At 22.2% G+C, this 13,895-nt stretch overlaps 1 protein-coding gene across 7 annotated transcripts in view; it reads left to right on the top strand.

The window, feature by feature from the left end:
- LOC129615297 (protein abrupt) overlaps nt 1–13,895 on the top strand; it is a 234,415-nt gene that overhangs the window by 145,228 nt on the left and 75,292 nt on the right. For 5 of the 7 annotated variants that reach the window (XM_055530426.1, XM_055530427.1, XM_055530428.1 and 2 more), the window contains 4 exons: nt 2,953–4,143; nt 5,346–5,910; nt 6,567–6,848; nt 7,222–7,447. In XM_055530426.1, the coding sequence (XP_055386401.1) occupies nt 3,800–4,143; nt 5,346–5,910; nt 6,567–6,848; nt 7,222–7,447 (1,417 nt within the window). In that variant the 5' untranslated portion in view covers nt 2,953–3,799. The remainder of the gene's footprint in view (nt 1–2,952; nt 4,144–5,345; nt 5,911–6,566; nt 6,849–7,221; nt 7,448–13,895) is intronic. The other 2 variants (XM_055530430.1, XM_055530432.1) reach the window with 2 other exon arrangements.

The raw sequence follows: 13,895 nt of genomic DNA, 5'->3' as shown, positions 1-13,895 counted from the left end.
AATTTTTTCAATAAATCGAGCTCGAGCAGCAATGTTGGAGCATGAACAAAAAAAAAAAAACTTAAATTTTCTTACAATGTAAAAATATTCTTTTTATACAGGGTGTTAATTTAATTTCAATTTATTGGAAAATTTATACTTTTATTATACAAAAATTAGTTTTCAATAAAATAATAAAAAAAATTTTAAAAGTTCAAATGAAAAAGGGTTTAATTATTTTACTTTTAATTTTTAAAATTTTAAAACAAAATAAAAGTAAAACTAAGTGAAACGTGTTATAAAATTTACCATTTAAATGGAAATTTTTTAATTAAAACCAAATTATTACAATTACAGTTACAATTCTGTTTTATACGAACAAAATTCCATTTAAAACTATAAAATTATTCCTTGATAATTCATTTTTTTTTTATAATTTAAATACCAAAGATTGAATTTTGATTGTACATTATAAAATTTTTTTTACCTTTAATAAAAAGGGTTTATTATGGGTTTTATGTATGCTGGTACAAGAAAAGGAAACTAAGAAAAAACAAATTGATTTTAAAATTATTGTCTTATAAAATTTTTATTTTTAACTAAAAAAAGTGGATTGTATAACAATCGAATTATCAATAAAGGATTTGATAACAAAAAAATATTTTTATTGAGTTTTAATAATTTAATTTTTTTTCCTTACTTTCCATCTGTCTTGTATAAATTTTTTTCGAAAATAAGTTATTAAGGAAGGTATACAATTTAAAGTTCTAAAAATTACAAATTTTCATCTTCGAAAAATGGTTCATATTCAATAAGAACCTGCTAACTTAAGATTTATATTCAAATATTTTTCATAGATTTTCTTTGGTGAGAATTAGATGATCACGGACGTGCACAATCGAACTGGCAGATTGAGACTTTCATTTAAATTTTGGAATATTTAAATTACAAATTTGTTATATAATAATACAAATTTGTTATATAAAAAATATAACAAATTTGTATTTTATGCGAATTTGTAATAATAAAATTAGACTTAATTGAGTGAACGATCTTTAAATCTTAAAAAAAAAAATTACACAAAAAACTAAAAAAATTTCTGAATTCTTGGAGTTAACTAAAGTGAAACACACATCACGTTATAATATGTTTTCTTAAGTCAAATCTTCCCCAATCAAATGTTTTTAACGTTTTAGTATTTAAAATTGAAACTTAAATTGTATTACTCAATAAAAAAAAATTACCTATAATCATAAAATTAAATAATACAAAAATGCATATGTGTACATACATATATAAATTTTTAAAACACCTTGTTGGCAGTTGTTTGTATATTTCAAAAAATTATTGTTTTACAGCCCTTTTTCATTTTTCTCTTTTAAAATTTTTATATTTCTTTATTTAAGTTTGAAATTATTTTTTTTTTAATTTATTAATTAATTTCGGCGATTTTTTATACTACAGGCTCATATACAGATTATATTCACTTAATTTTATAAACCTAAATTATAAATGTACATGACTTTTTAATGTACATAATATATACGAGTACATGTACTATGTATATACATACATAATTTTATTACTTTAAATATTTATTACTAATAAATTTCCCTTATATTTTTTTTATATTACATATTATTTTATTAGGTATAAATTGTTACTTTTCATGACCAACGAATGTAATTTTACGTGTTGTGTTCAAATATATACATATTTATGCATTCATACATATATTTATATATATATGTATGGATATGCGTTTCTATATATTTATATATACAATGAAAATTTTGTTGAAAGGTGCAAAGGCACCGACGGTATCTCGGATATATTGCTTGAAATTATAAACAAAACTCAAATTTTACCTTAATATTGTTACTTTGTTTTAATTTGAATAATTTATTTCTTGTTCTTTACATATTATACATGTAGAATAATTAAAGGACTAAAGTAAAATCAAATATTAATTTAGTATTTTTAAATTTATTGTTAGTAAAATAGTAAAATTATATTAATTATTCGTTATATTGTATATAGGTACTGAGTCTAATAACTAAATATACCAAATTAAGGGAAAAAGTGAGACAAAACAATAAAATACATTGATTAAAATGGTATAAAATAAAAATCTGAGTAATATTATGCGTATTGCCGGACTTTTTTTTAAACAATTCTTAATTATATACTCAGTTTCTAAATTTTGATTAAACTATATTTTCGAAAATAAACTCGGAGTTATTATAACCGTAAACAAAAATAATAACCCTTACGATTTATCTTTAGATACTAATAAGCAGAAATTTCGGAAATCTGGTTGATTTGTCATTCTTTAAACAAAAATTAATATAATAAAATTGTTAAAAAAAAACAAAATAATCAACACTTAAGAATGTATGTAATTTAAATTTAAAGTCTAAATTTATAATAACTATTGAATAATATTAAATAAATTTTTTTTTATCACCATTTTTAACATTTAAAGAAAAAAAAAAACATTACTTACATAATTTGTAATTTGTAATCGCGTCACTTTGTCTCAATATTCAAATTATCCTTCTTAAAATTCTTTACTTTTAAATTCAAATTTTTTCTTTTTTTTTTTTTTGAAATACATATACCCTTTAAGGATGAAAAATAATTTAAATATTTCCTTTTGCATTTTGTTTTTTTTTTTTTTGTAAAGAATCACGTTTCAATTTCAAATAATAGTTAGATTTTATTGAAATTACTTGATATCACTATAAATGTTATTATTAAAAATTTTTTTTCTTTTTACATGGAAATATACAAAAATATATTCATAATAATAATGAAAAAATAAAAAAATTATATTTTTATAAAATAAAAGACGGCATACTAAATAATTGTATACAAATACTTTAGCATTTATACATACATAGATATTTATGTAAACTAAATACTGTTATATAGAATAATACAATTTTCTTCTCTTTTTTTCTATATTTTCAGATTCCGTCCACCAGAGGAAATATACGCATATATTTTTATTTAGTTTCATTACTTCCTGTAAATTAGCCCCGTATATATTGATGGCAAAAGAAGAACAGAATAAAAAAGAAATAGTTTTCCATTATTCAACTGTGTAATTCAAATTTTTATATACATACATACATATATAAAAATAACAAGAAATTTTAAATACATATAAATTATACAATATACATAATAATATAGCGGTAACTGTTTTTTGTGTTAAGTTTATAAAAAAAAAAATAAAAAAAATTTGGCTGTGTTTATTTTTTTCTTTTCTTTGTTTTTAAAGAACTATGTATGTATAACAGTTTCCTATTTTAAATTAAAAAAAAAAGAAATTTCAAAAAATAATTAAAATTTAAAAAAAAAAAACTAATTAATTTAAAACTTAAAATATTTGCCGCAAGAGTGCTACAAAGTATACAAAAATAAATAAATGAAAGTGTTTTAAAAATGGCGCATTTTAAATTTAAACTTTTTGAATTCCGAAATTTTATAGTTTTACAATATAAAAGATGATTTTTTATTAAATAAATAAGTATATAAAAAATAAAATTAATGATATACTTAGCAACAGACAAAAGAAAATTCAAATCTTCTTTTTATATTTGTTGCAAAAATTTAAATAAAATAAGAAAAACAAAAAAAAATTACTAAAATAAAATCCAATTAAAGCACAGAAGAGCATCTGAAACAAACAAAAAAAAATAAGTTTTAAAATTAAAATCCTTCAGATTACAACTAAAAACTACAATAGAAAAGAAATAAAAATAACAAAAACATTATTTAAAAAATAAAACAACATTAAATAAAATTAATAATAATGACTGAATCAACGCAACTACAAACAAATGAAAATAATAATACATCAGTGGTTAAAATGGAAGCACCACCACCACCAGTATCACCAGCACCATCTGAACAACAATATGCCTTAAAATGGAATGATTTTCAAACATCAATATTATCATCATTTCGTCATTTAAGGGATGAAGAAGATTTTGTTGATGTAACATTAGCCTGTGATCAAAGATCATATAGAGCTCACAAAGTTGTATTAAGTGCTTGTAGCCCATATTTTAGGAAATTGTTGAAAGCAAATCCATGTGAACATCCGATTGTTATATTGCGTGATGTTAAATCCGAAGATGTTGAAAGTTTATTAAGGTAAAATACATTTTAATATATTAATATATAGTTCTATATAAATGTACACATATTTATACATATATTTTATAACAATTAAATGTATATTTAGGACATTATTTTCAAATAGAAGACTGTACAATTTACATTTTAATATATAAGTAGATACACGTGTTTTTTTTTAATATTTATTTTCGGTTCTTTTTTCTTGTTATTTTGCTTTAATGCGTAAGGATATTTACTTGTATTTAATTTAACTTGAAAATGATTTTTACTTTCCTTTTGTTCTATTATATACAATTTTTGATTAATAAATGTATGTGAATGTATTTCGAATGTGTACAAGGGTAAAAAAAGGTCATATTTATTCCCATTAACAAATTTCATTTTAATGGTATAGAATTCTCATGGTACATTCATACATATATATTAAATAGTTTAATATGCATTATAAAACACAAATATATACATATTTAAAATCAAAATATTTATCTTGTATAAATATATAATATACGTGAGTAAGTTTGCATTAATTTGTAATTTCAAAATACATAAAATTTCCAATTTTCAAAAAAATTTTTTCCTTATTAAACTATGACATTTGCTATTAATATTAACTGAAATACAAGTAACGCTATATATGTCAAAAGATGTTTTGATAAATAATACAACTTAAATTTTTCAAAATTAATAATTTCATATATGTACATTTCATATGCATACATTTAAAATATTTACTGCATTGTAAAAAGTAATTGTACAATATCGTTGTTAAATTTTATTAGGCAAGTAAACGAAAAAAATTTCTTCGTACAACTGCAAAATAAACGGATAAAACAGTAAAAAGAATGGGTTAAAGCATGAAACTTTTAAATTTTATATAGGTGGACATTTCATAGACATTTCATAAATTCCCGTCGGAAATTTTTCTATTGCATTGCGCTCTCATAATTATTGTGCTAACTTGTCAAGACATATTTCTATAATAGACTCTTTTCGTTTTCATTCATAATTACAATATTAATGCGAATTATAATTGCAAACTTGCTTAAATTTAACTAAATTTTAGAATTTTTATTTTATTAATTAGTAACGAAATATTTAAGTACTTATATTATTTTTGAAAATGTTAATTTTTTTTCCTTACAAACGATATTTTAAATTATAATAAAAAATAATTTAAAAAAAAATTTTACTAATTATTTTCTAATTTTTAATTATAGATTCATGTATAATGGTGAAGTTCATGTTAATCAAGAACATTTAAGTGATTTTCTTAAAACAGCCCAATTATTACAAGTACGTGGGTTAGCTGATGTTAATGGTTCACCGACATCTATGGGTCCGGTTTCATCAAATATACCAGCTGCGATAACATCAACTTCAACAACAAATACATCATATACAAATTCTAATAATAATATAAATAATAATACAAACAATAATAATAACAATAATAACAGTAATAGCGGCAATAATAATAATAATAACAGTAATAATAATAATAATATAAATAATAATTTATCAACATCATCATCATCAACAACAATAACACCACAACCAATAACAGCAAATTCATTATTATTAAATGCAAGTCTTAATACACCATCATCATTAAATATAACAAATACAAATTCAAATACGAGCACAAGTCAGTCAGCGTCATCTCCGGCGATATCAATTAAAACACCTTTAGCTTTATCAAATAGCGTGAGTACAACTGCATTATCATCGTCTACAACACCAGCGATACAAGAATTAAAGGCGTCGCCGGTGAGACGGATCAAAGTAACGTCACAGTTCCAAAAAACAAAATTTCAAATTTTTTTTCTTTGTTTATTTCAATTCTTTAAAATTTGAATTTTAAAGAAAAGCCTATTTTGTAAACGAAATCGTTTTTATGCTAAATAATAGTTTGATGTGTGACAAAACGAGATGCTATTTGATTAAATGAAATACTTACTCGTATATAATAAAATTTTGAAAAAATTTGAGAATATCTCTTGAGTTTATGATTGCGATGCTTAATTCATACGATTCATTTTCTCTTGCTCTTCTGCAGAATTTATGTTTATGAATTCCAATTTTTACTCCAAAATTCATTCTGCTCAAATAATATCATATTTTCAAATAGTTAAAAGTTACATTGATTTTTTTTGCAAGAAATACTTTTTTCAAGCCGTGTATACAAATTTTTTAAAAATTTTTAGTATGCGCTATTTAATAAAGAAAAATACAAAAGAGCTTAATTGAAATTTAAAAAAAAATTATGAAAAGATTAAAAACTGAAATAACTCGCTTTGAGCGACGTTTTGTTGAATTAACTTTGCTTTGATTTTTTATTAAAATATTTCAACATATTTAAAACAAAAAAATTTTTGAATATTAATAATAATCTTTTTTTTATTTCTTATTAATTTAAATATTGTTATAAATAACAATAGAATGCATGGGATATAGATGAACGACAAAATCATTTAACACCACCACCACAGAAACGTATTAAAAGTGCTGATTTATATAGAGCACAACATGGTATAAGTCCAGAACGTTTTCTAGTTAGTAATGATTTACCGTTAGGTCAACATCCATTGCATCGAGAAAGAGATCGAACACGTGATTCAAGTCGTGATACATCAAGAGATCGTGACAGAAGTTTAGAACTAAGAGATACACTATTAGGACAAGCATTAGAAAATTCAGCACAACAATTAGGAGTTAATCAAGTTAGTTTTTATATATGTTATATTTGAAAAAAAAAAAGCAACAGAAATCTGTAGAAATAAGGTAAAACTGGCTTAAATTAACTAAAGTATTAAATCAAGATACTAGAATGTGTGGGTTTTTTTTGGTGCTCAAACCTACAACTAGTAAAATTTTAACAAATTTAATAAAGCATAAGAAAATGCTTTTTTATAATTAAATAACTTATTAATTTTAAATCTTAGTGTTTTCGTTAAGCAGCTATTTTAAGATATTTTAAGATATTTACTGAAAACAATTTATTTTATTTAAGACAGCTTTTTCTTATGGCCACAGAAATAAATAAAATATGAAAAAAATGTTATTAACTAATATTAAATTTAAAAAATTAATTAGAAACATCCAGACCTCGCATCATTACAAGCACAAAGTACTGGTGAAGATTCAAATAGTAGCGATACTGAACCATCTGATCGTGGTGATGGTCAATTAGATGGTACAATCGATAGTGTTAATGGTTCATTAGATAATCGATCTCATTCGTTCCCAAGTGCATTTTTAGGTTTACAAAATATTCCTGGTTTATTAGCCGGGCCTTCCGGTATGCATAGTGATAATTTTGGTAAGTCATTTTTATTTCTTTTTAAATTTGAAAATTTTTTTAAATTATATTCCTATTTTGTTCCTTTTTATTTATTTCTTACACTATAAAAAATATTCTCTATATTTGTATATAATTATTCCATTAAAATTAAAATTTATTTCTTACATTAACTTAATAATTTTTCATATTTTCGTTTTGTACACTCAGAAAAACAAAAAAAACGAAATTTTTTTAAATTTGGAAAAAAAAACAATTGGATTTATTTTTTTTTTTTTTCTACATTATTTATGTTTTTATTATTTAATTTTTAGTGTATATATTAGCATTATTATATTATTCTTTTGGTTTATAATTTTTTTGTACATAAAAAAAATAATACATAAAAATATTATATAAATTTGACATTTGTCTTCTTTTTTGTTTTGTACAAAATGAATGAACGAATGAATTAAAGGAGGATGACACAAAAATATTTCTTCTCTAATATTGTTGTGTGCCTGTGAATTAATGTGAAATCAAAATCATATGACAAACACATTAATGTCAAAATAATAAATTTTCACACTATAGTTTGAATATTTGAACAGTTTGATAAAAATGAAAACATTTGAGAAAAAAAAATTAATGTAGTAAATAAATGAAAAAGAAATTTTTCTTCATATTAATTTGAAATTTCGAATTTTATGAAAAATATAATTTTATTTTTTGTTATTTGACTATTTTATCAATTAAGTAATAAATATGGGAATTCGATGATCGTATAATTTAGGATTTTTTAGATAAAACCATATAAATAAATTAAATTTGGCTAGAGCGTGTAAATTTTAAATGACAATTTTAATTTACCTGAAAGGACGGGATACTTTAAGTAGTACATTATTTGTATTAAAAAAAAAGTAAGTTCGAAAATAAGGAAATTTTTGCAAATAATTTTTTCTCCCTTCTTGGTTTTTAAGTACCATTTAGTTGAGTAATAAAGTTTTTGATTAAACATAATAATGTGTAATATTTTATTTTTATATTTTATTTTATTATTTTATTAATAAAATTGAAATTATTATCCTAAATTTCAGAATTGTATATTTGACCGAAAAAATACTTTTACAAAATTGAAAATATTTAAAAATTTCCGGCCATTTATTAGTACTTCTAATGTCATTTGTCAAGTTATGAATTTTGTGCAAATCTTGCAAATTTTTGTAAAAACTTTTGTGTAGGTTAACTACTGTTTTACAAATAAGAGATCAAACTCCAAAATAATTATATTTCCTCCCATTACTCTTGCTCTCTCAAACTGAATGCAGACCATAACAGAACGAAATTTACTCATTAAGAAAATTACAAGAAAAAAAATCAAAATAATTACTAATGATCCTTGAAAGCTTTTCTAACCAACTCTACCAATATTATAACCTTTTTTATATAAATTCAAATTAATGTCAAATGATCAAATAATATTCGGTCATTTTTATTAATTGGAAATTCACCTTTAGTTCACACTACTGTACATATATGTACATATGTATATTAATTCTTAATATTATTTACTAATTTAACATTATCACACATTAATTTCATGTCATATCACATTAGTTTCACATTAAATTGAAAAAAAAAAATAAAGAGAGAGTGAAAAAGCAGCAAAATAAGTAAAAATAAACAAAAAAAAAAATCGTACATAAATTCTCATTTCAAATTATAATCGTTTTATTTAGTATAAGAAAAAGAAAAACAAAATAAAAAAAAAGAATAATAGAAAAAAAAAAAATCTACTTAATAAAGCTATTTTAGTCCTCCCGACTTATTTTTTTTTTATTTTTTTTCCCCGATTTAATACAATTCCTTTAATATTTTTTTTTTCGATATCAATTCTTAAAAATAAAATAAAATTATACAATTTTTTATTTTTTGTTCCATTTTATATACATGAGAAAAACAGTAAAAATAAAAATGATTAAAATAAAAATGAAAAAATTGTGTATTAACCCTGTATAAATTTTGTATACATGAATGTATGTATGTTTGTATAATACATGTACATGCATACATATTGTTTTCTTTTTTTTATTTTTAATATGAAAAATGTCATTTTATATCCAATCACCATTCAACTTGAAATCGACTTTATATGAAGACATATCGAATTAAAATGATAATAGAAAATGATCACCTCATCCCTATACTTTTATATTGAACATATTTTTATTATTATTATTATACAATATTCATATATATGTATGTACATATGTACATACAGAGATGTACATGTACATTTTGATATTGTCATACATAGTTTCCAATCAAATGTCCCATTTTATATTTTATATTCACTTAGATAATACAGTCTTCCCCGAATAAATGTGTCATCTGGTTTTTTTTTAATTTTTAAAATAATTAAACGACAATTGCACTTATAAAAGTATCGGAAATGCTCGGTTGATGAAATTAAATGAGAAAATTACAACTTTTTAATTTCGAATAAAGTGATTCATATTATAAAAATCGAATATTAAAATCGAATTGAATGATTCACAATGTAAAAACTTTAAATTGAGAGACATCCATTAATCTGCCTTTCGATTTTATTAATAAAAATTAATAAAAAAAGAAATTCACGATTTGAAAATACATTTTTTCGGTCTATCAAGTCATAGTTTTAATCTACTACATTGAAACTGAAATACGCAACTAGTACCCAATACGCAACAATACCCGAAAGTCATTTAAGCGTATAGCACATTAAGTACCATAATGTAATCCGAGGATGACTGTATTTATATAAATCGCGTACATCTATATTATACTGTTATAAAATACTAAACAACATTATAGAATATTTAAGTATTTCTTATTTTTTTTTTCTTATATTTTCTATTTTTATTACATTTTTTCTTGTATTTAATTTTTTTTTCGTAATATTATGATGTTTATGTTTTGTTTTCTTATATACTGTCATTATTATCGTTTAACGCTGATCAAATTTGACCATTTCCTTAGCATTTAAACTCAATAACGAAAAAGAAAACTCAATACTTTAGTTGTGATATAATTTCACCCCATTAAAAGTATATTTTTTTTTTTTTTTAGTTTTTCCTTGTTATTTTTGAGATATTATATAAAAATAGATAAAAACAATAATAACAAAAAACAGAATGAATAACTTAGAAAATCGAAATACTGAAAAAAAAAAAATTGTAAATTGTACTAAATGTATTCCTTTTAAAAGAACAACAATAAAACTAAAGGAGCAGGAGTGAAAAAATAAAAAAAAATGAATTGAAAATGAAAATTCTTCAATGGAATATCAACATTTCGATAGTATAATAGTAGTTGTATTCATGTAGTTAGGTCTTATAATATTCACAGTTTTGGTTCCTATTGAAGCTATCAGTATTGTAAGAAAAACAGAAAATAATAAGAAATTTTTTTTTCTACACTATTTTCTTTTTATTATTTTTATTTTTTATATAATAATATAACTTATAGCCCATTGCCGGGCCCCGGTCGTCTTAATATTCTATTCACATTTATCAAAAAATAAAATAGAAAATAGAGATGAAAATAATAACAAATAATAATAATAATAGTAATAATAATCTATATGTATATATATAAAAACGATTCAAAATACAAATCTACATTCATACCTACATATCTACATAAATACATTGTAATTTTATTCTCATATTAACATACATACATACGTAGCAAATATGTGCATATACGCACAACAAATATTATCTATATTGAAAGAATAACTTAAAATATTCTTATTTATACTCTCGTATTATCCTTACATTGTGTTCGCGAACATCAAAACCGAGCTATCTCGCTCTTTGGCAAAAAATTAAAAAAATATATTTATAAACACTCTATAAAATTAGCGACAAAATGGTAAATTCAATTTTAGTCTCAAATAATTTATTTTAGACTAAATTGGAGTTCAAAAATTAGTCTTTTTGTGTTCCCAAAATTTCGGGTATTACAACTCCGCATCAGACCCTTAATTGAAATATATTTCTTTAAGGGAGAAGGTATTTCAATTTTATTGTTTTATAATTCTGAGAGCGTGTTGAGTCCAGTTAGAGTAAATCAGCTGAAAGTCATAAGTAAAGAAGCCAGCTGAACATCAACACTCATACGAGACAATCAAAATAAAAATTGCAAACATTATTTTCGCTTAAAATTTATTTGGAATAAATATCTCAAAAATATTTGATTGAATTTCCCTTTTAATTGATTTTCCCAATTCTTATATGTTCAAATTTTAAAATTGTTTAGACATTTCTTCTTACTTACACACAAAATTTCCTTAAAATTCAAGTGCTTCATTTAAATTTTCACATTCACATTATGTCCTGCAGCAGGACATTTCATATGCGTACATACATATGAAATGAAAAATTTAAGTCAAAAGAAAAAAAAATTATACACATATTTATATGAAAATAAAGCATAACATGGAACGTAACGTGCTTAAAAATAATGGAGAGTGGGAGAGATATCGAAAGCGTGGGTGAATAAAATTTGAAAAGCATAAAATAGTACACAATAGAATATTACGAATGGCGAAAACGAATATAAGACAAGGAAATGGGGAAAAATAAAGAAATGGTTTGCAAGGCTAGTTTTATAATTTTTTCCATACTCTTTTTTTCCATATTCTTCCTTTATTTTCTCAACTATATATGCACATATTTATGTAAGGATAATATTATGTACCCATATAGATAATGTGTGTTCATATGAGTATAAGGAGAAAATAATGAAAAAATAGTAAACAGAAAAAAATTTTTTTTTAAGTAAAATCGAATTTAATATCATAAACATTCAATAAGACGAAGATGTTACAATAAGACTCAAAAATAGTCAATAAAGTTGGGTAACAAAAACAAAAAAGAAAGTAAAAAACATTAAAAATGAAAAATTTTAAAAAGGACTTGTAAATAGAAGGAAAGCATATAAATGATTTCCATCCTTAAGTCACACTTTATACAACTAGAATTTATTTCGTGGATTTTGTGTAATTGAAATTTTGATATACCAACGTCCAAAGATTTTTTGAGCCCAGCAATGAGAAACAATTATTGTTAAACATTTTCCACACTTCAAAATATGGTTATTCTTTTGGATTTAAATCAAAATTAAAGCCGGATTCGAAATTTAAAAAATTATTATATCCACCGAGCCGGAATCTTTTTATTTAATATTTAATTATGAATAATTTTATTAAAAGACTTTCATTTTAATATGAAAAAATTATTCTTAAAATAATTTCCTGAAATTCCTCTTATATGGCAATGGTCAAAAAACTAAAGAAACTAAAAAAATGTAAAGTATATCTGTAAAATAGCATTAGTTAGAAAAAAAAAAGAATAAAAATAAAAAATTGTAAGAGAAAAAAAAAATATTATCGAAATGGGCATTTGTATGTACAGGAGGTACCAAATGATGGTCCCTTTTTTAAGAAAAAAAAAAATAATTCATTTAAAAAAAAATTCTTTTCTTATTCTTTCGAAATATGTATTATGGAAAAATATATACACACATTATAAAAAAAAAGTCAAATGCTAAAAAACAAAATAAAAAACTACAATTTAAAAAAAAAATTAACGATTATTTCCTACCATACATAAGATTCTTTATTATGAAAACATCACCTCAATGCACAGAAAATGTAAAATTTCTAAATCTTCATTATGTAACATTAGCGACAACAGGTTTTCTAAGCAATTTATAACTGTTAACGACATATCGGTAATAATATTAGAATTTTGTAATTACAATGTGCAAGATCTGCTTTGAATCGAGTTTGATAGTTTGTCATATTTTCTAATTGATCTGCATATCACTTTATAATTACAAAATTATTTGAATTTTCATGTGTCATGTTTCTTCGACTTATTATATTTGTTCGAAATGTTTTCTTCGACTTATTTAATAAAACAACATTAAATACAAGTTATTTTTAAGTGCCAAACTGTGATTATTCGCCTATAATATTGTATGTATTTCAAATGCTATTTAAAAAATCTTATAATATTGTAATTTAAATTGCAAATCTGGCAAAAATTTAAATAAAAGAATATTGAAAATTTTTCACTTACTACAAATAGAGCAACGTAAATAGTAAAATTGGATTACGCCTGGAAATATGCAAATAAATAGTAAAATTGAATTACGCCTGGAAATATGCAAATAAAAAAATTATTACACTAAGAATGAATTATAGCATGAACTAAACGTGAATTTTATAACACATTCTCTTATCTATACAACCAAAAGAAAAAAAAAAACGAAAAGAAAACATACTTAAGGGGATAAGAAAAATAACAATAATAAAAAAAACACCATTTTACTTATTCTTCTGTGTGATTTTTCTTTACTTGAAATTTCCATTTTTTTATGCTTTATCTCTTTTATTGTATGTATTTCTGTGTATTTAAATGTATTTACTTAAAATAAA

The sequence above is a fragment of the Condylostylus longicornis genome, unplaced genomic scaffold (genome assembly GCF_029603195.1).
Source record: "Condylostylus longicornis isolate FDR11 unplaced genomic scaffold, ASM2960319v2 ptg000135l, whole genome shotgun sequence".
NCBI classification, from domain to species: Eukaryota; Metazoa; Arthropoda; class Insecta; order Diptera; family Dolichopodidae; genus Condylostylus; species Condylostylus longicornis.
This window is presented reverse-complemented; position numbering and strand designations above follow the sequence as displayed.